Source organism: Staurois parvus, unplaced genomic scaffold (genome assembly GCF_062004578.1).
Source record: "Staurois parvus isolate SC_StPar_1 unplaced genomic scaffold, SC_StPar_1.0 ptg000635l, whole genome shotgun sequence".
Taxonomy (NCBI): Eukaryota; Metazoa; Chordata; class Amphibia; order Anura; family Ranidae; genus Staurois; species Staurois parvus.
In genome coordinates, this window is record NW_028318431.1 from 5,006,694 (window position 1) to 5,029,263 (window position 22,570).

A 22,570-nucleotide genomic window follows, 5' to 3' on the forward strand; every position below is an offset into this window, starting at 1 on the left:
GTGTATGTATACCCAAGAATAAAAATGTAATATATTGCAGTTTACCAGTGCTTACAGGTGGCAGCTTTATTTATACCTGGTGATCCTACCTGTAACACACTTCCTGCCCTCCTGTGGAAACTCTCACTGTACTGTACCAATGGACATGGAATTGCCAATTGGAGCTGTTGAGGCATTCATCCGAATGCTGGACTTTCTACCTGTTCAGTGGGAGCCTTATGTCATGTATAGTAGTTGTAGAAATACCATTATACATGAAAGCTTCCTTACTGTCAATGGTTGCTAAGAAAGTGGCGGTTGCAGCTATACCTTTTTGTCGGGGCCCAAGAAATGGTATTCAGCATGACCAGTCCTCAATTGGTCATGTCCATTGGTCATCATTAATTTTATTCTTTTGGCAGGTGTAAGGCATCCTTCATTATGATTGATATAGATCCACAGTGATGGGCATATGATTGATGATGGCTGTACATTGTGGGATTTTTTTTTAATAAGGAACTTGTAAAAAGTGTGTGTCTTTATTTACACTTTACACTTTTTCTGTGAATGAGTAGGGGTTTTATCTACTCCTTACTCATTCACATGGGTGGGGGCTGGTATCCAGCCCTGGCCCTGGTCAAAAGTTTACAAACCCTGGAATGTTTGGCCTTGGTACAGATACACAAGTTGATGCACATGGATTAAAATGGCAACTAAAGCTTAATTTCCCTTTTTAAATTGCAATTAGTGTCTGTGTATTAATAGTAAATGAGTTTGTTAGCTCTCACTTGGATGCACTGAGCAGGCTAGATACTGAGTCAAGGGGAGCAGAAAAAACAGTCAAAAGTCCTGCATAACAAGCTAATGGAACTTGATAAACATAAAAAAGGATATAAAAATATATCCAAATTCTTGAATATGCCAGTCTGTACTATTCAATCATTTATTAAGAAGTGGAAAATTTGGGTATCTCTTGATACCATGCAAAGGTCAGGTAGACCAAGAAGGATTGCAGCCACAACTGCCAGAAGAATTGTTCAGGATACAAAGATAAACCCACAGGTAACCTAAGGAGAAATCCAGGCTTCTCTGGAAAAAAATACATCGATACTTGAACAAAAATGAGCTGCATGGTCGGGTTGCCAGAAGCCTTTACTGTGCCAATGCCTAAAAAGCCCAGTTACAATCAGTGGTGTATTTAGGTTTTGTGCTGCCCTAGGCAACACAAAAAATCTGCCGCCCTCGGGGAGAGAAGGATAGAGACTTACCATCACAGCTCTCTGGAATCCCGGTTCCCTTCCTGGAATTTCACGGCCGCTCCCCCAACTCCCCTCACTTCGCTCTTCCACCTGCCACCCAGTCCCAGTGCCCCTCAGAGACTCCTCATATACAACGCCATCCACTCCTGGTCACTGGTGTGATGTCACCACACAGGAACCAGTGGCTGAAAGGCAGAGCACAGGGTACGCAGGACAACTAATGGTGCCACCCTCCTGAAAAAATGCTGCCCAAGGCGAACGCTTTGTAATAAATACACCCCAGGTTACAATATGCCCGACAACACCTTGACACAGCTTCTGGCACACTGTAATCTGGAGTGACGAGACCAAAAGTGCTTTATGGTCACAACCATAAGCACAATGTTTGGAGAGGAGTCAACAAGGCCTATAGAGACAAGAATACCATCCCCACTCTGAAGCATGGTGGTGGCTCACTGATATTTTGAGGGTGTGTGATCTCTAAAGGCACAGGGAATCTTGTGAAGATTCATGTCAAGATGAAAGCAGCATGTCATCAGAAAATAATCTCAGACAATTAGCATTCTTCTGCATGAAATGCACTTGGAGTTTCCAGCATGACAATAACCCTAAGCACAAGGCCAAGTTGACCCTCCAGTGATTACAGCAGAAAAAAGATGAAGGTTCTGGAGTGGCCATCACAGTCCCCTGACCTTGATATCATCAGGAGATCTCAAATATGTGGTTCATGCAAGATGATCAAAGACTTTTCATGACCTGGAGGTATTTTGCCAAGATGAATAGACAGCTATACCACCTGCAAGATTTTGGGGCTTTTTAGACCACTATTACAAAACACTGCACGCTGTCATTGATGCTAAAGAGGGCAATACACCGTATTAAGAACTAAGGGTATGCAGACTTTTCATCAGGGCCATTTGGGCGATTTATTTTGCCATTATGATTTAAAAAGGAGGCAAACAGCTACAACATGTGACAATAAATGGCTTCATATGATTACTACACTTAAATAAAAGACAGTTTCTTTGCCATGATCAGTCATATTTTCAATATCAATTCCAAAATTAATGATTTCTGCCAGGGTCCGCAAACTTATGAGCACAACTGTGTCTGCAAGAAAACTTCTATGAAATAAGAAAGCTTTGCTGGGTAATTTTCTCCAAATCATCACAAAGCTTTGCTGGGCCAGAACACCTATACATGGTCAGTACTGTTGAAGCCTACAGGACTTTATTAAGAAAATGCTAGTGATTCAGACCAGCATGGGACATGGCATAGCAGTGACTCCAATGGAATACAAAAATAAAAGTGAGGCAACATCAGGCAATGCCTCATGCAAATCCTTGCTATATATGCAAATATTCATCTCCAAACGAGAACAAATTTGGATATATACAGCTGCTAGCTGTAGCAGAACTAAATGAATATTGAAAATAGATCAGTTTGGGAAAGATGAATGTTAAAAATATGACAGCAGAGTCCCAAACATAGAAAGAAAAGAGAGGAAGCAAGGGATAAAGAGTAATTTATAAGCGGTCATGTGAAGGCAGAGAACATTGTTTGCAGGTCGCTGCTGCTACCCTGGATTCAGCTTACAGGGGCGTGGAAGAATCTTAAATCACTAGTGTTAAGACAGGACACAGAGAAGTAAAATCATGGAAAGAATGTGCAGGCAGTGGGGAAAAATGCAGGACAAGTCTTTTATCCTCTTTTTTGTTCAGATGTAAAAAAACCCTGTTATTTACCAGTAATCTTTTACATTGCAGTATTTTCTCCTATTTTGCAGAGAGAATGAGATAGAATATCATGTTTTGATAAACGTTTTTCATGCTGAAATATATGAAGTATTAAGGTGTCCAATGTATCAACCAATGTCAGGTCTGTTGGTCAAAACAGCGGGTGTGAGATGCTCCAATGGCATATATGTTACATGAACCCACAATGCAATTATAAAAATCACGGACCTCTGCAATGAATCCAGATAAGGGATACATCATACCTTCTAGTACACCCAAACTGGACTCAAGAGAATTGACTGACTCCACACATATGTCAGTCTGGCAGAAGTGTTAGTGGCCATGCTTATTCAAATGAGAATTCCACCTTTTGCAAAAATATAATAAGAAGTAAATGCACCCATGTTGCAAAACAGCAAAAATGTGTTTATTTTATTTATTTATTCATTTTGCATTTGAGCTTGTAAAGCATTCTAATAGTGATTAGTGGATCATGGGTGCAATGCTCTGGCTCTTGCAGACTATTCTACCTTAGATTGTACGATTGAGGGTCAGGGACTGATGTGAACTGATGTGAATGTTCAATATATGTGTAAATTGACGGCGTTATAGAAGTACCTGAAATAAATAAATAAAATATTCCTCGAGCTCATGTCTACACTGAAATATATAGACCTTCAGGTACAGAGCTGGAGGACGTATCAATGTTGTGCTTGATTGAGAACTGCAGACCCTCTGCCCCAATGGTGGACTTTTCATTCACAGATTCCGGGAAATGAATGATGCGGCTGTGCAGGCGGAGTCACACCTAAACGTACCAAATTCAAATTTGATAGGAGCTTTCAGGGAGACGAAGCCTTGTATTCTGGAAGCATGTGGGGGGTTTGGACTCTGACCATGTTTCATGTTGCATCCTAAATATAGGTGTAAGATGAAACAAGGTCAGGAAGATGGAGTTTGCTTTAACCACTTCCTGTCCGGCTGTTGTATATAAACGGCCGGGCGGTGGCAGTGCAGGGGTGGGTAGCCATTTATAAACGGCCTTCCTGCCCCCTGCTTGTGCGCACTCCCTGGGAGCGCGCAGCACCTCCGTCGTACACCGATCAATGTACGGGACCTCTGTGCGAGGTCCCGATCATGTGATCACTGATTGGCCAATCAGTGATCACATGCAGAGTAGTAAGCAAGATGTCACTTGTGACATCACTGCTTACTACGTGTGAAATCTGTGAATGATCACAGAGGTCACATGGTACAAGGCTATTCACAACAGCCTTGTACCATGTGACAAGCTGTGACCAATCACAGCTCACACAGTATTTCTCAATGGCTACAAGAATGCAGCCAGAGAGAAGGAGAAATGATTGCTTTTACAGCCTTTATGGGTGTAAAAGCAATCAGTGTAAAAAAAAATAAAAATTAAATTTACATTACCCCCCACAAGTAATACAGTGTCACCATGGTGACACTGTAATGCTAGGGTGACAGTATGTAAAAATTAAAACATAAATAATAATATAAAAAATAAAATAAAAATGTAAAAACATTTTTTTTTAATTATAATTTTTGGTTATAAACTAATTTGGGTTTTTTTTTTTTACTAAAAATATAACTGAATAAATTTTGGCCAAGATTTCTGATGAAATATTATTTATTTGCAAAATCTTATAAGAAAAACACTTTTTTTCAACATTTTTGGACTTTTTCATTTATATAGCAAAAAAAATAAAAATCCCAGTGGTGAATAAATACCACCAAAATAAAGCTTTATCTGTCTAAAAAAAAAGCTAAAAAATTCATATGGGTACAGTGTTGCATGACTACGCAATTGTCATTCAAAGTGTGATAGTGCTGAAAGCTGAATATTGGCCTGGACAGGAAGGGGGTAAAAGTGTCTGCACTTGAAGTGGTTAAATAACAGCTTTCTCGATTGTTTGCACAGATATAATATACAGGAAATATCACAGGGACATAATACATTGGGTGCATACTGGTGGTATCTGGGGTACGTTCCTGACACTTGCTAGAACTGAAGAAGTGGCCTTGATACTGCTCAACAACTTCAACTTCACAGTTCAGTTTAATGTGATTAACTACTGCTAGCTATAACATGACCTGGATAAATGTGATCCTTCACAGACATATCATCTGCTTTAGTTTACAAAGACATTAGAAGTCAACAAGGAGTTTCATGTGCATGTAAAAGCACAGGATTGCAGGATAAATGGTTTATACAGGTTACAGACCTACTAAGTAGGGATGAGGGCTGATCCTACGAAGAAGCTGTCAGTTCCAGGCCAATCAACTATTTCTCAGGCATTCCCCACCTTGCAGCTGCATGTGCATCATTGTGCTTGTGATATCATTGACCTAATATGGCCACATGGTGACTTTTCATATCCTTTAAAATATATCTATATAAATATATATTATATAAATGTATTGTTATCGTAAAATGCAACAAATTAGAAGCATGGCACTAGGTCGCTTTACACACAGACAGCTCGTACTTAATTCTCACATTAAGGTGACCTCCTGGCTCATAACTGAAAAAATTCCAGTAAAAAACAGGATAGCCACACAATCTTGCAAGGATACTCCAATAATTTTTATTAGAACAATATCTACAAAGTGTTGTAAAAAAAATCATCACAGCACCAAAAATATAGGAGATATGTTTCATGGGTAGCACAGTGGCTAAATGGTTAGCACTTCTGCCTAGCAGTATTAAGGTCGTTGGTTTGAATCCCAACCATGGCACTGCCTGCCTGGAGTTTGCATGTTCTCCCTGTGCCTGTGTGGGTTTTCTCCGGGTATTCTGGTTTCCTCCCGCACTCTAAAGACATGCTGGTAGGTTAACTGGATAACTTGTCTAAATTGGCCCTAGTATGTGTATGTACGTTAGGGACCTTAGATTGTATGTCCCTTGAGGGTTAGGGACTGATGTGAATATACAATAGATATATGTAAAGTGATGTGTATATAAGTACCTAAATTAAATAATAAATAAATACAACAGAGACTTACTTGACTTTGGAGCCTGGTAGTGATGGAAGAAAACTTGTGTCAAAATGAATTTCAAGTGGGAAATTGTTGCCTTCACCCTGCATGGATGATTCCATGGGTGGCTTCTTGTCTTTTTTTGCATCTTTGTCTCCTTTACTAAAGGCGGCTTTTGTGTCATTGTCTTCAACCTCTAGCTCGAATCTTTGCTTTGGTGTATCTGAGTTTTCAGCATCTGATTGAGACATTGTTGGTTTCTTCTACAGCAGTGTGTCTGTAAGGATCCGGGTAGAGAAGCAATCCGCATCAGCCAGTACCTGAAGCACAGAGACAGTATTTGTATTAGAAGTCTTTGTTTGGTTACACTACCTGTAAGCCAGCTGCACAGGGAACAACAGATGGCAGGTGTATGAAAAAGAAAAAATCATATTTGCATGGAGTCTAACATTTATTGGACCAATACTAAAGTTTTTATATTTGTATTAATTTTCAGCTTTTTTAACCAAAAAAACAGAATGACTATGTGGAATGGATCAAAACATTGGACGCAAATGAGCAGAACCTAAGGCCAATTAATCAGGTTAATTACAGTGAATTTTTAAAACTATAAATAAATATTGATTGCCAACTGACATTCATCTGCCATACAATAAAGATGTGTAATACAAGACCACTTGTTCTTCACTTTTTGCTAACCACTTGACACAAGAAGGCTTTACTCCCGTCATGACCAGGCCATTTTTTGCTATCACTGGGCTATTTTACCTGGTAATTGCGTGGTCATGCAAAGCAGTAACCAAATTAAATTTATCAAAAGTTTTGCACACAAATAGAACTTTCCTTTGGTGGTATTTGATCACCACTGGGCTTTTTATTTTTTATTATATAAATGAAATATATAAAGAAAGACAGAAAATTTTTAAAAATAAAAAACAATATTTTTTTCTTTTTGCTATAATATATATATATATATATATATGTATATGTATATATATATATATAATTACTTCATTAATTTAGGCCAAAATGCATGCTATGTCTTTAACAAAAAAAAAACAAAAACAAAACAATAAGTGTATATTGAATAGTTTATGTGAAAGTTATAGTGTCTACAAACTATGGAAATTGCTAGAATTTGTATTTATTTATTTTTTATACTCGTAATGGCAGTGATCGGCGACCTATAGTGGAATTGTGATAATGTGGTGGGCAATCTGACACTAAAGCAGGCCATACATGAGTCGAATTCCGAATGATTTTTCGATCGAAAATTGAAAACATTGTTCATTCTGTAATCCGATGGTGAGACCAATGATTTTGAAAATCGGTAGTTTTTCTCGAATTTTCCAGCATGCCCAATAAAGGAAATGGGGAGGAATCATGAAAATCGGCCGGTGCCATTGCCCCACTAACAGAGCGAAAATCGGCCGATTATTCTTAGATCTGATTTTCAAACGAAAAATAATTTAAAAATCGACCCATGTATGGTCGGCCTAACACTGGCTGAGAGGTATACTGACTGTTTGTCAACACAGGGCTCTGGGATTTGATTTGACAATAAGCAGGTCTCAGTCATGAATTGTTGGCTGAAACCTGTTGACAAAATCCTGCCGTGTCCAATTACAGTGGGAGTCTGCCAGGGGGGAAGAGCGCTTGCGTGCCCTGAACTAGGATGAAGGTGTTGATATACATGTGTGTGATTGTGCCTGTATGAGCTGCCTGCCTGCCTGCAGTGAAATTACCCTGGGTGGTCAGCAAGTGGTTTTTGGCCATGTGGGACCCTCAAACATATAAACAGCACCACAAGCTGTATAAAGGCAATGACTTCTGTTATTAAACATTTAAAATCTAAAACATTTCCAGGGACAAACACTCTGAGACTGTTCCTAAAGCTAGAATAGCTGTAAACAATGGTTGTAATGCATCAGCCACTTAGAAAACTATTCCAGGGACTGTAACTTTCCATGCATCAACTTCCCATTATTTCATGAAATGATTAACTTCAAAGCTTATATTTATATCTACAACACACTGATTCACCAATCATGACTGATGTTCAACAAACGAGAGCAATAAAATGACATCGTTTCCTATGAGTGCCTGTTTGACATGGAGATGAGCAGTATGTTCTATTGCCTCCTGACCTCTCCAGACAACCAGGAAGGCTTGTCAGTTGTAGCGACACACAAGGTCATGTGTTTAGACACACAGCTATCTGTTCACCAGAATGGAAAAATGAATTTCTTCCAAATGTTACTATACAGCAGCAAGATTTACAGGAAGGGAACTTTGATCCCATGAGATCATGCCACCACATCATTCAATGAAGCCTCATGTGTCATTTGCATTTATGTAGCAGACAACTTTACAAACTTCACCAATGTTACTTTAGTACCCTTGCACATCGATGTCTGCAAAACTCCACATTGGATGAAGAACATAAGGCAGACCTGGAAATCTTCAATTTCCCTCAACAGTCTGTAGGACCCCATAAAAGGGCCACCCTGAGTAATTTGCTTTACAGTAGCCCCATTTTAGGCTGATTTGGAATAGCCATTCTGGCCCAACGTCTCATCTCTGGGTTACCCGATCTAATATGCAGGGATTGGCAAGGCCTGCCCATTGTATATACAACTATATTAGTAACTAACAAATGTATAATAAAACAGCGAGCGCTCAGTGGGTGGATAGTAGCTGGTACACTAAAGGAAATCACACAAACCTTGAAAAGTCCAGTAAAGCAAAATAAAGTGCAGCGCTAAAGATATGAATAATAAAATATAAATATTGATAGCTGACAGCGTGTGACGTCATCCCCCGCCGTGACCACGAGGAGGTCCGGCGGCCATTTTACTATAGGGTCAGTGCTGCAGTACTCTGCTTTTTAACTTCAATTTTGTACTGTACCTCCACCCACTTTGTTTACTTATGAGTCATTCAATAAATGCTGAAATACTACACTATTGGCACCCCCTTTTCTTTGGCTCCTTTTGGAGGAGCTAATTGAATTCCACAGAATCACCTTCACATCTACGTCCAGAGGAGGGAGCCCTGTATCCAGACTGCCAACCCAGTCATCCTAAAGGAGACCTCTGGATCTGGTAAACCAGCACGAAATCCAAAACCTGATGATCTGTTGATCCATAAGGGAAGCCCACCATCTGCATGCTGTATATACCGCATCATGTGGTGATTTACATGCGCATTTCCTATGCGTATCTGGTGAGTGCGCATTCTTGCTATTTAGCATCTGTCACAGGCTTTGGAAGGATCTGCTGCTGTGGAAGACTTCTTAATCATTTATATTTGCATATATTCATTGGTGCCATTTAATACATCTTGTTGAGTGGACGATTTTATATTTGAACAAACTTTTATGTCAATATTTATATTTTATTATTCATATCTTTAGCGCTGCACTTTATTTTGCTTTACTATATTAGTAACTAAAATAATGCTATAATGTTCTATTGGAGCAAACCTGCAGCCCGATTGTAAAGAATATTTTACTGTACAGACAAATAAACAAGAGAAAGGAGAGTTAGATCATGAGCCTTCTGACCTCCAACAACCCCACGGCCCCTGTCACTTGGACATCATTTTTTCAGCCACATTTTTTTTTAAAGGAAAATCGGATTCAGTTCACAACCGTTTTATATCAATTTGCACATCCATCTTCAGTTCAGTTCAGTGTGCCTCAGTTTACATTAGTTTACACTTCAGTTTATATCAGTCCACATCCATTCCAACGGATCTGGAGGTTGGCTGTTCTGGACTGGACTGGAACTGACATGGATGTAGGCAGATGTAAACGCATGAAAATTAGTTTATATCCACCCTTCTGTAGACATACATTGTGGTTAAGTCTGGATCCGTCTGAAAAACTGACAGACGGATCTAGATTGAATGCCCAGACTCGCAACCCGCTTACTGAGCAGGGGATCTGTCCACTGATTCCCACTGAGCAGGTGGATGACAGGTCCATGTATGTTCCGCTTAAGCAGAGATGACATTGACACAGCCCGCTCTCCTCTATGGGTGGTTGGATGTAAACCAGACTGTAACCTGACTGCTATCCAATCCAATCAGATGGAGGGGAACTGATCCCCATCAGTGTGGTTTTAGCAGATCAGATTGGATGTAGGAGACACCTGTCCATTTTCACCCGCCAATCCATAGACGAGAATGGAGGTTCCGATCTGGTCCACCTAAAAAACAGACAGGTGGACCCTGATCAGAACGTTCATGAAAGGGGCCTCAAACAACAGACCAGAACAGACACTGATGTAAATGGATGATCATCTGTTCACTTCCGTTGGTCCATAGAAATACATTGCTGTCTGTTTTTCATCCATCATGGGATGGATGAAAAATGGACAGACAGTCCAACCATGTGAAAGGGGCCTTCCACCTAAAGTCCTCTTGCTCAGTTTGGTCACTAGTGCCTAGAGGAGACCAGAAAAGGAAAACAAAATAAGAAAAATATTACAGATTCATAATATTGAGACTTAGCCATCCCCTCCTACCCTCTTGCCCTAGGCACTGGCCCATAGATGCCATTATGGTAACACCCGGCTATAACTCAAGATTGCAGGATGTTAACAGAGACTCAAGGTGGTAGTGTCCTGCAACACTAGTGAAAAGCGTTGTGGATTTTGTAGGCTGAACCTTAGGACCCTGCTGGGAGACAATGAATTAGGGAACTACATTTTACAGAGGAGCTGGTGTGTGGGCAGAGGCATATATATACAGAAGCCCAGGAACCCCGGGGACAGGAAGTGAGTTGGGAGAGTTGAAAGGTGGGTGTGAGGAGAAGACTGTGAAGAACACCAGAGGACCAGACCAGCCCACAGAGTGTGAGACTGGAGAAAAAGGGAGGAATAGCTGACCACTACCATTGCCAACGAGCCTGATGAACTACCCTGTCAGCCGGTGATCTGGAGTGCTGGTGTCAGGAACGGACTCTGCTTGAGGGACCGGGGGACCACTGAGGGCCCCCATCTGCAGAGAGACCATCAGGGACATGAATGTCAACACAGATCGGGTGATAAAGTCCCATTCTCCAGCCAATTAAGTTAACATTGATGTTTTCTCAAACCAGGCAGCATTGCTCACTAGTTACACCTGTTGGGGCCCAGTTCACCCGGCCTATTACCAAACACATCTTCAGCATAATCCAGTCATCTGAGCCTGCTGCAGTGCCTGCCCTCTGAAGGCCAAGCTACACCACTGCTTCTCTTGCAATTGGCCCACATTTATCAAAGGACACCTTTCATTATTCCCATTTGCTACTGCAACCTACAGAGGGATTAGCCCTTACCAACAAGGCTTCTACCCACCCCTTAAACCTCTTGTTTAAAACCTGCATCTCACCTTGTGGGGTACTGCCCAAGCTGAATACCACTTAAAGGGGTAGTGCCTTGTTCTTGCATTAATCCTTTGAGGGACTTCCTCCTACTGCATCCAAGGAGATTTGAATTCTTGTAGTGCACCAACTTGGGCCCCAACGAGCGCGCAGAAGATTTTTCACTGAAGTTAAAGGGACATTAACCTCACTGATTAAAATGCTCTTTCTTTGCCTCAGACCTCAACCTTGTCATCAGCTTTTGAGGGCCCAAAGTGAGCTAGCTTTCCTCTTTTGTAGCTTTGCTCACTGGGGACAGAAACGTCTGGTTAAATTCTGAATTGCAGGGCATCCATAACTGACTGAGATTTTTTTGCTGTGTGTGTTGACTTTTGCTTAAAGCCACTGATAACTGTCATTATTTGCTACTTTATGCTGCTTTACTGTGCTCACAATCACCTGCAACATAAACAAATATCAATTCACTCTAACTTGTGTGTAAGTCTATTTTCTGGTAATAAACAGAGAGTCTGCCTTGGCCAGAAGTGCACGGTGGTGTCAGCACGGGTTGGGCTTACAGAGTGGGGTCAAGAGAGAGACAGGGATCCCGAAAATAATTCAACGACTCCTAAGGGGGTAGTGCTACAGTAAATAAAGATCAAATATTATGATATTTTTTTTAAACTTGGCCTAGAATGTTGCCAGTAGGGAAGAACAAAGTGTTTTTGGAAAAATGTATTTCACCAAAAATTGACTGGTTTCATCAAAGTGTAAGACCTCATGCACACAGGACGTTTTGCTAACCATCCTAGAAGCCTTTCTTCCTGGCAGCAGCGTTGTGGCAGAAAAATGCTTGACGCTTGTAAAAGTGTGTAACGCATTTTAGGTGTGTTTAAGCGCATCAACGCTTGGGCAGTAATTCCTTTAATTGGCCAAAATAATAATTTATTCTGCAAATTGAAACAAATTAGCAATCAAGCGCTAAACACACCTAGCATTAACACACGCTCTCACATGTTTACATGTGCTTACAGGTGTCAAGGGTTTTTCTGCCAAAACATTGCTGCTTCTGTATGCAAGCTGATGTTACTATGCACAGTTGCTCCAGTTTTAGTAAATCCTCCCCATAGGCTAACATGCAGGGGCTTTTAAAGGCAGAAAAAAATGCCAGATGCCCCTAGAAGCAGCTGAAAAACCGTCCAGTGTGCACAATGCCTAATCTCTCACACCTAGCAAGCTTAGGCTGGCCATACACATGCAGATTTTTGGCCAAGAATATTTGTACGAAAAGTCGTACGCAAATTCTTTGCACATTCGGTGAATGGATGGTTGTCGTTTGAAAACTGTCCATTGCTTTTAACATTTGATATTAAAATGAATGCAATTTCTGAATGATAACCACATACACCGGCCAAAAATTCATTTGATCGAGAAAAGTTTTTCTTCCTGCCCCTTTGAATTTTCCCGTCACTGCTGTCAAAAACAAACATCGATTTGACCTCACCAACGATTAGAAAATCAAACGAATATTCCTGAAAAGAAAATTCTCGAACCAAAATCTATACATGTATGGCCAGCTTAAGGCTCCATTCACACCTATATAGTTTGCTTTTTGTCTGTTTTGCAGTGCTTTTTGCATTTCTTTTTGTGTTTTTCTACATGCGTTTTTGATGCAGTTTTTAAGCGTTTTTACCTTATTTTGTTTAGCCTTTTTTTTTTCTTTTAAAGAATGCTGCTTTTTGCTTTTAAAAAAGTTCCTGACCCTTTCCAAAAAACGTGGCCAATCAAAAAAGCATAGATGTGAGCATAGCATTGGTGTGAACGTAGCCTAATAACTACACGTGGAATCACCCTTCCTTTTACAGTTTATAATGTAACGATTTTGCTATAGAAGTGATCTAATGTAATCAGAATTCAGAAAAGTTCAGAAATTCTAACAAATGTTTAAGTACAAATGTATTATTCATAGAGGTGTGCACAGTATTCCCAATGTTCCATGCATTCATATTACATCCATATTTTCCTGCAGGTCTGTAACCGGAGCCTTCCTGTGTGATAACAGCTTGTCATTCATGTAATGTGCAGTGCCCTAAAATATGTACATCGTGGAAAGTTCCAAACTGATTTTTATTTTCCTTCATCCTCGGTGTAAGCAGCTACAGGACAAACGCTCCCAATATCCAGAGATGTCAAATAAATTGAAAATTTAAAGGAATGTTTACATATTTATACCACTGGCAGACATTACGAATGCTCATTCAGATTAATTTAATAAGCAAAAAAACATACCAACCAAACTGAAATCATATTTTACTGGTAGAAGTCTATATTGATATCTGATTGGTCACTATTGTGTTGTTTAGGTGGCATTGTTGTGTTGTTTGTTTTACCACAATGGCAGTCTGTGAATTGAAAGCTGAAATCCAGGAACAAAAACTTGTAACCTAAAGTGACACTAAAGTTTTTTCTGTTTGTTTTTTTAAAAATAACAAACATGTTATACTTACCTGCTCTGTGCAGTGATTTTGCACAGAGCAGCCCGATCCTCTTCTTTTTTCAATTCCCTCGAGCAGTGCCCCCAGGGAAAACTGCTTGCCCTGGGGCACTGATGCATGCATGCCCCGAGCTGATGGTCTAGGCGTCCCTAAGACACATAGAACTGAGGCTCAGACCCGCCACTTCTCTCTCCTCATTGACTCACTGGCTGTGATTGAAAGCAGTGGGAGCCAACGGGCTCCCGCTGCTGTCTCAGCCAATGAAAAGGAAGGGTCCCCAGACAGCGGAGGCTGTTGAGAACGTTGCTGGATCAGAGGGGGTCAGGTAAGGATTGGGGGGGGGGAATTGCACACAGAAGGTTTTTTACCTCCATGCATAGAATACATGAAAGTAAAAAACCTTGAGCCTTTAGAACCACTAAATATATTCCTCAATATCCACTAAAGATATAACTCCACTTTGTGATCAGCAAATCCCTTTACAAACCCAGATATTACTTTGTAAAAGTAGCAGTGACATCCGTGTTTTGTACATAGCCTGTGCATACAGCAAAGCTGTGGGAGGGGCCCAGGATGCCCACCACTGTAGGCTGCCTACACAAGGGGAGAGAGCAGCACTGATCGGTCTCCATTACTGGAAGCTCCTACACAGAGGCAAAGTTTCACACTGGATTACTGCACAGAACTGGAACAAATACACAAACCACACCAAGATTCAAATAGGAATACACATGCCTCTTATATTTAGACAAATATTTGCTTACCATGGAGTCCAGCTTTAAATTATCTTTATTCTGTGAAGTTAAAGTTTTACTAAACCCAGAACCCTGTATTCACTATATCTGGTCTCTCACAGTACACACAACATGGAATCACAATTATTTTAGTAAATATAAACTGCTAAATACCTTTTCTCATCAGCAGTATATAGCAGTATTGTGACTTCTATCAGTGTCTGGCTGAGCACTGGATAAAGCTTGTAGGAGGAGTTTTCATTTTCCTCTGACTGTCCTATGAGGCTGCCTGAACCCTGACCCTCTGTCTGGACAGCGCTGATTAGCCCTGTCCTGATCACATGCACACTCCCAAAGAAAAAAGAACTCCCAAGCAATACATACCAAACTGAGCATGTGCAGAGTGACTCCTAGGGCTCTGTCTATCAGCAAAGGGATTGGGAACTGTGGAAGAAGAGTAGGATAAGAGAAGACAGAATCAGACAGCCGTTTTACACAATTAACTCCTTAGGTTCCACAGTGATTATAACAAACATGATTAATTACATATACAGACTGATTTTACTGTTGTGGGTTTAGTAACACTTTAAAGTAGATGTCAACCCAATTACTAAAATCTAATATTAGCTTTAAATCAGAATTCCAGCCAGAAACATCTATATGACTTAACAAGTATAAAAAAAAGTTACTCCTTGTGAGGTGTGTTAAATGCTCAGCTCAATCCTCTTATACCCATGAACAGAATACAAGGATTTCAGTGAATGAACAAGGGATGAAAAGGAGAAAGGAGGGGAAGATAAATGACAGGATCCTTTTATAAGCTATTGTTTGTTCAGAGAATGCCTTGTATTCTGTGATCAGAATACAAGGCATTCTGTGAATGGACAATGGGAGATGAAAGGGACAATAAATGACAGGATAAGTTTCCCTTTATGAGAACTGCAACAATCATAGCCACAGTGCTGACGATATTGTCCAATGGGTACAAATGAATGAATTTTACACTAAACAGGGCCCAATTTATACATTTACACATTTGCCACATCTCACAAGAGGTAACTTTTCACCTTATGGATTGGTACAGAATTTTGAGGGTGAAGTTCAGCACAGTTGGAATGCACTAATATCCATGTGTCAAATGTAATGTTATAGATATAAAGCACTGCACTGCAAGGAGCTTTTGAAAATAGCTCAGTTCCATTTATTTATTTGCATAGAAGTCAAAAGTGATGCATGAAAAACATGTGTGATAGGTTCTCGCTGCAAAAAGCCTATGACACAATAAAATGCTTTATAAAAGCACATCAACACATGAAAAATGCACATTAACACACATCCATTGAAAAAGCACGCTAAAAAACAACCGAAAACAGAAATGCAAAGGTGTGAACCGAGGGGGTTTGAAATCTAAGCATCGCTGCGCTTCTTTTCATTATAAGATCTAGCATATGTTTATATATCAATTAACAATGTAGATGCAGTTTTGATTAGCAGACAGTGACTGAACAGATGTTACAGATATCATTTATTATATAAGGTGGCGGCAGGCAGCTGTATGCCCTGCTGCTTCCAAAGTACACACCCTGAGAGAACACCGAGTGCTCAGCAGTATGAACTCGAAACACATCGAACAATAGGGCTGATTTATTAAAACAGCAGCAAAGAATAAATAAGGCTGCTGTCCTGATTAACCAATCAGATGTCAGGGCTCACTCTCTGACCTGCTCTAGAAAATTAGTAGCTGTTATTTAAAGGACTGCTACAGATAGAATTCACACTTTTTATAAATCACACCAAGCACAGTCACCTGTGGTCATCAAATATGACAAATGTCTATATGGACCTGTTTCTGCAACTCTGTAATAAAATAAATATAAGCCGTTGCCTTGTAAAACAACCTATTCAGTTTAAAATCGATATGAAAGGCAAAACATTTGAGTATGGATTAAAAAAAACAACAAGTGATCACATATCTTCTGTTCTCAGCTACAGAAAGCTAGAGGAGGAGAAACAGCAGAACACTGATCTTCCCACTGAATGGCTGTGGGGGGCAGTGTGTCAGCACAAGCCTGATTAGCTCCAAGCGGAAGAAAACTGACCACGTTGTGCTCTCGTGCCTCATGTGGTCAGTTTGTTTTCAATTGGAAAGTGACAAGAACACCAAGGATTTCACATACAGGAAACAATACAAAGAGAACAGCATATTTTTTGATACAAGTATATGGTACAGCAGGCACAGATCAAGAATATGAAATTTTGCGTTTACGTACTCTTTAAACTTCACTTTGTTTCACCCATATTTAGGAAAGTTGCCATCACTTATTTTTTTTCCATAAAAAATGTTTAACAGCCTTTGTTGACAGCTATATATTCTATATATGAACATTCAGACCTAAGGTAACAATAATAATGACAGGGGTGAGTAGGGATTATACTGGGGTCCTATTGGGTTTTTTTTTGCTGGTCTACACTATCAGATGGGACTCCAGTATTATTACCCTGAGCAGTCACGGTATTTGGAATGCCATTTAGTAATTGTACATGATGGCAGTCTTTGCCAGGACTGACATGCAGTGTTGCAGCCTCCGGCACCCAGCAGTAGTACATCAGCAGAGATATTGGAGTGGGCAGAGTGTACATTAGTGACAGGCATGCTGTCCAGGAGCCTAAGATCTGCCTACATATTGACAAGTGACATCCTGCTGATCCACTTTTAGTAGCTCTGAGTTTCTGAGATCGATATATGTGTTAAAGTGGAGCTCCACCCAAAAGGGAAGTTCTGCTTTAAGTACTGGTCCCCCGTTAAGGATCGGTACCTTTGGGGAGCAGTTATCTGATTTTGACAGGTACCTGCTCCCACTTCCGCTGCAATCGGCTATGCGATCGGAACTGGAAGTTGTCCCCTCCCTCCCCGTAGTCTCCTGGAACACGTGACAGGTCTCAGAAGGCTACAGGACACAAGGCACAGTGCTACTCGTGCATGCGCAGTGGGCACCAAGCTGTCAAAGTCAGGTGTCTGTACTTAAGATGCCGGGGAGTGAGAACAAGCCGGTGAAACCGGTTGCGGGGAGGACACCTCTGGATCCTGGGACAGGTGAGTGGCTGTTTTTCAAAAGTCAGCAACTACAGTTTTTGTAGCTGCTGACGTTTTTTTTTTTGTTTGACTGGATCACCACTTTAAGTTTACTGGGAAATACGTCCTAAGTCTATTTTGGGGTGCAAAATGAGGTGCAGTGATTGTATTGGGGTACATGATGCAGTGCATGTTTTGGTGTTAATGTGTTTTTGGGGTGCATAACGCAGTGTGAAATCAAGACAATGGGGTGCATGGTGTTGAGTGCTGAAAGCAATGGAGTTAAAGCGGTATTAAACCCAAAATCAAACATGTAATACATTGCAGCTTACCAATTCTTAGCTGTGGTAACTGCATTTGTTTTCTTTTCTCCTTTATTTTCACCTGGCGATCTGATCAGTAAATCCTATTTTTCAACTTCCTTTTAACAGGCCAAGCTGTCCAGCAAAAGTGGCATTTCAAGGATTGAGACAAATTATTTACAAAGAATATATAAACCCAACAATTCATATTCCTGATATGTGCCTGCTGTACCATGCACTTGTATGGAAAAGTATCCCGCTCTCTTTGTATTGTTTCCTTTGTGTGAAATCCCTGGTGTTCCTGCCAGTCCTCTGCTTTCCTGTGAAAAACTGACTACACAAAGTAGCGTAGCACAGGTACAGTGTGGTCAGTTCTTTAGCTGTGCAGGGATCTAAGTGATCAGAGTTCTGCTCACAACCCTCCCCCCGCCCAATCCTGCACAGCCATTCACTGGGAAGTTTAGTGTGCTGCTCTTTCTCCTCCATCAGCTCTATAATCACAGCTGCATAAGGAGCTTACAGGAAATCTGCTCACTTATAAAACAGGGGGAAAGGGGTATTTATAATGGTTTTTTATATCAATACACAAATGTTTTACCTTTCATTTCTATTTTAAACTGAATAGGTTGCCTAACAAGTTGAGGGTTTACATATACTTTAACAGGGGTTCTTACAACGTTAACTTTTATTCATGTATGTAAAATATTTATTCCAAAAGAAAAAGTAAAAACTTTTGCTGTTACTCTCTAAAAAGTGTTAGCTGGAGTTCAGCATGAATGTGCTAGTCAAGTCTATGTAAATGTGTCAGCGCATCTAATGCTGCCCTCAACCCAGATAGACAATGCTGCTATCCAAGGGTGTCCATGTTGCTCCCCATAGGGTGGATCCATCCCTAAGGCAAGATGTGTGTTACAGGCTAGACAACCAAGTGAAAATAAAGGAAAAGGCTTAGAAAGAAAAGTGATGCAGCCACCACCCCTAAGACTGGTAACTGCAGTATATTACATTTTGTCCTCTGTAATGGTGAGAAACACAGTATGCTTGGGGAGATGTTCTGAGTAAATCTGGGGTACCTGGTGTGGTGTTCTGAGTGTATTAGGGTGCAGTGTAAGATGTGCTTTCTTTTTTCTGCCCTACATTTCTGCTGGCATGAAATCCCCACACACCACAGCTGTTCTGAATGACTTTACTACATGTTGGGGCAGGCAATAATGAACAATGAGGGCACACGTGTCAAACACAAGGCCCGTGGGCCAAATCAAGCCTGCCAGGCCATTTCATGTGGCCCTCGCACTGCTGCACCCCCCTTGTCTCTACCCCCACCTTGTCTCAGCAATTAGCAGCATCGAGGAGGACAGAACTCCTCCTACAGATCCTGTACTTCTCCATGAAGATACAACACCCCCTTCATCTCCGCCTCCGCTGGTCTCAGCATTCAACAGATTCCGGCAGCTGACTCCAACCCTCCCCTGGTCCCCCTCCAGACCCTGCACTTTCTGCTTCCCAGCTCCACCCCAAGCTTCTTTCAGCAGCAGCACAAGGTAAGGGAGTGCACTGTGATGTAATTTAGGAAGGGGAACTCTTGATTTCTGATGGTAGGGGGGCTCTTGACATCTCATGTAAGGAGGTGGGGGGGGGCTCTGGTCATCTAGTCTTACAGATACAACTGGGCAACCAAAAATGCTGATGCGGACCACAATGATATTGAGTTTGACACCCTTGACCTAGGGGGGGTGCTAAAATTCTGAATGCGGGGGGACCATATGCTGCTGATTACTTAACCACTTGCCCTCCATAGGATTTACCTCCCTTCCTGACCAGGCCATTGTTTGCAATACGGCACTGCGTTACTTTAACTGACAATTGTGCGGTCATGCAACGCTGTATGTAAATGAAATGTATGTCTTTTTTTCCCCCACAAATAAAGCTTTCTTTTGATGGTATTTGTTCACCTCTGCGTTTTTCATTTTCTGCGCTATAAACTAAAAAAGACGGACAATTTTGAAAAAAATAACAATATTTTTTACTTTTTGCTATAAAACATATCAAAATAAAAATCAAATTTCTTCATAAATTTAGGCCAAAATGTATTCTGCTACATGTCTTTGCTAAACAAAAATCCCAATTCTTGTAAATTATTGGTTTACATGAAAGTTATAGCGTCTACAAATGGCGGTGTATATACTGGAATTTAATTTTTTTTTATACTAGTAATGGCAGCAATCAGTGACACTGGGTGGGAACTGACTAACTGCCACTGACATCCCCAGTGACACTAATGCAGTGATCAATGCTAATAAAAAGCACTGACACTGTACTAATGACACTGGGCATTTCCCTACCCGGAAAAGCAAATCACGTATATATATATATATGTGATTTTGCGCATCCTAGCCGCCTTGTAACAGTACTTCTACTATGGGGCAGATGGCAAGTGGTTAATGTTTATTTTAATAATCACCCATCTTTGTTTTCAGCTAATGTAAATATTCTATTAGGTTATCATATCTGTGATATACTGCTGCACAGGTAGAGGCTGAAAGGTTTAGTAATTATTAACCACAGATCTTAAAGTGGTTGTACACATCAGACATGAAATATGAACAAAGCATATCCCTCTATAGTGTGTACTTGTCTCAATTAAGAGCACTAGGTGTCATTTCTGTCTGCAGCTTTGTTCCTCTGCTATCAGCATGAATCACTTCTGACAAGTTTTTCTGACACCAAGAGAAAAATGGTGACAGAGGAGGGACCTCTTGACAGCCTTAGCTCTGTTCCTGTGAGCTGTGTGTGTGTATGTGGAGGGGGGGAGGGAAGGTAGTCTAGCTCTCAGGGCTCCCCTCACTGAGCTCTAGAGTGTGTAATTTCTGCTCTCCACTGCCTTTTTTCTGAACACTCAGATGAGCTTTATAAATTCAGCATACTGAGTGGATGTAGAGAAGAGAAAACGCAAATAAACAGGTACAACGTACATAGGAGGATTTGTTTCATCTCTGTGTATCCCTTGAGGTCAGTCATTTCACTGGGTATATGTAATCAGCACTTTCTTCCGGGTCCTGGTTCATTGTGAATACCGGAGGTCAGCTGTTAGGTACAGATGCCATTCAGAGAATGTTTTGCATCTCCTAACAGCATGCAAAGCATTCTTTGATTGGACAAGAAGGAGAGCATGACATCTCCGCCTCCCCACCTCCTCCAGTCAAAACAAACTTTGCATTCATTCAGAAAATGCAAATCATTCCATGAATGGTGCCTATATTGAATGGCTGACCTCCTATGTTTACAATGCATCAGGCTGGCTCCAGAAGCAGGTTGAGATCACTGTAAATGTAAAAATATACAATACCTGGAATTCTTTGTTAAAATCCCAGGAATGTTCAACCATGTCTACTTAAAGTGAACTTTAACTTTCCAAAAGGTGTATCAAAAAAAAGACAAAATGACTAGTCACTAGTGAAGGGCTGAACACCCCCCTGTTCTGTTCACTGTCGAACATTTGAACCTAACGAAAGTTCGACTGTGAGCTTCAAACAGAGGGGACAATTCACTAAGTGGAACCTTACCACATCTGAGTATGAGGTAAGATACCGCACAGCTTCTAAAAACATTCTTTAATGGAACACCAAGGACAGCTGACTGTAAAAAAAATTGCTGGTCATTGCCTTGTAATTAAAAAAACAACAAAAAAAAGCATTGAGGTCCCCCCCCATCCATAGCAAGCCCTCCGGGTATGGTATGGATTTTGAGGGGAAGCCCCATGCCAAAATTAAAGAAAAAAAACATTCCAGACCCTTACCCGAACATGCAGCCCAGCAGGTCAGAAAAGGGGGTGGACAAGTGAGTGCCCCCCCTCCTGAACCATACCAGGCCACATACCCTCAATATGGGGGGGATGCTTTGGGGCAGGGGGCTCCCCCCCAAAGCACATTGTCCCCATGTTGACGGAGACAAGGGCCTCTTCCCCACAACCATGGCCGGTGGTTGTGGGGTCTGCGGGTGAGGGGCTTATCGGAATCTGGAAGCCCTCTTTAACAAGGGAGCCCTCAGATTCCACCCACCCCATGTGAATGAGTATGGGGCACATGTCACCTCTACCCATTAACAAAAAAAAAGTGTAGTAAAAAAATGACAGTAGACAGTCTTTGAAAAGACCTTTATTAAAAACAAAAATAAAAAAAGTCCCCCGAAGTAGATCCAACGTCAATCACGATGACTTCCGCCACCACCGATCCAAAATTAAAAAAAAACCCTCGCTGTGCTCTCAACACTGGCTCCGGCTGTCTGACAGCTGCACCAGGATGACAGTTCTTAAATGCTGTGATGATGTCACAAGGGGCGGGATCACCCCTGCCCCCTTGTGACATCATCAGGTGCTGTGATTGGCAAAAGCATTGCACTAGACCTGTGGTCAGATTGTCAGGGCGCAGTGCATTGTGGGACATGGTGGGCGAACAAACTGCCAAACGCCCTTACTGTTCGTGTGTTTGCTGAACACAAGAACGGCCAATGTTCAAGTCGAGCCTATGTTCCACTTGAACATCTAGCCCAACAATACTAGTCACCAATATTTCCTGTAGGCTGCTTGCAGCTATCCTATACCCCATACAGACTTACCATGCCTTGTTCAGAACTGTATCTCTGTGTG

At 41.1% G+C, this 22,570-nt stretch overlaps 1 protein-coding gene across 3 annotated transcripts in view; it reads right to left on the reverse strand.

The window, feature by feature from the left end:
• Nucleotides 1-22,570, reverse strand: part of LOC149449198 (transient receptor potential cation channel subfamily V member 1-like) — an 85,995-nt gene that overhangs the window by 57,979 nt on the left and 5,446 nt on the right. For 2 of the 3 annotated variants that reach the window (XM_089693682.1, XM_089693681.1), the window contains exons 2-3: nt 14,935-14,994; nt 6,002-6,294 (exon numbers count right to left, since the gene is read on the reverse strand). In XM_089693682.1, coding sequence (XP_089549808.1) covers nt 6,002-6,225 — 224 coding nt within the window. In that variant the 5' untranslated portion in view covers nt 6,226-6,294; nt 14,935-14,994. The remainder of the gene's footprint in view (nt 1-6,001; nt 6,295-14,934; nt 14,995-22,570) is intronic. The other variant, XM_089693683.1, reaches the window with a different exon arrangement.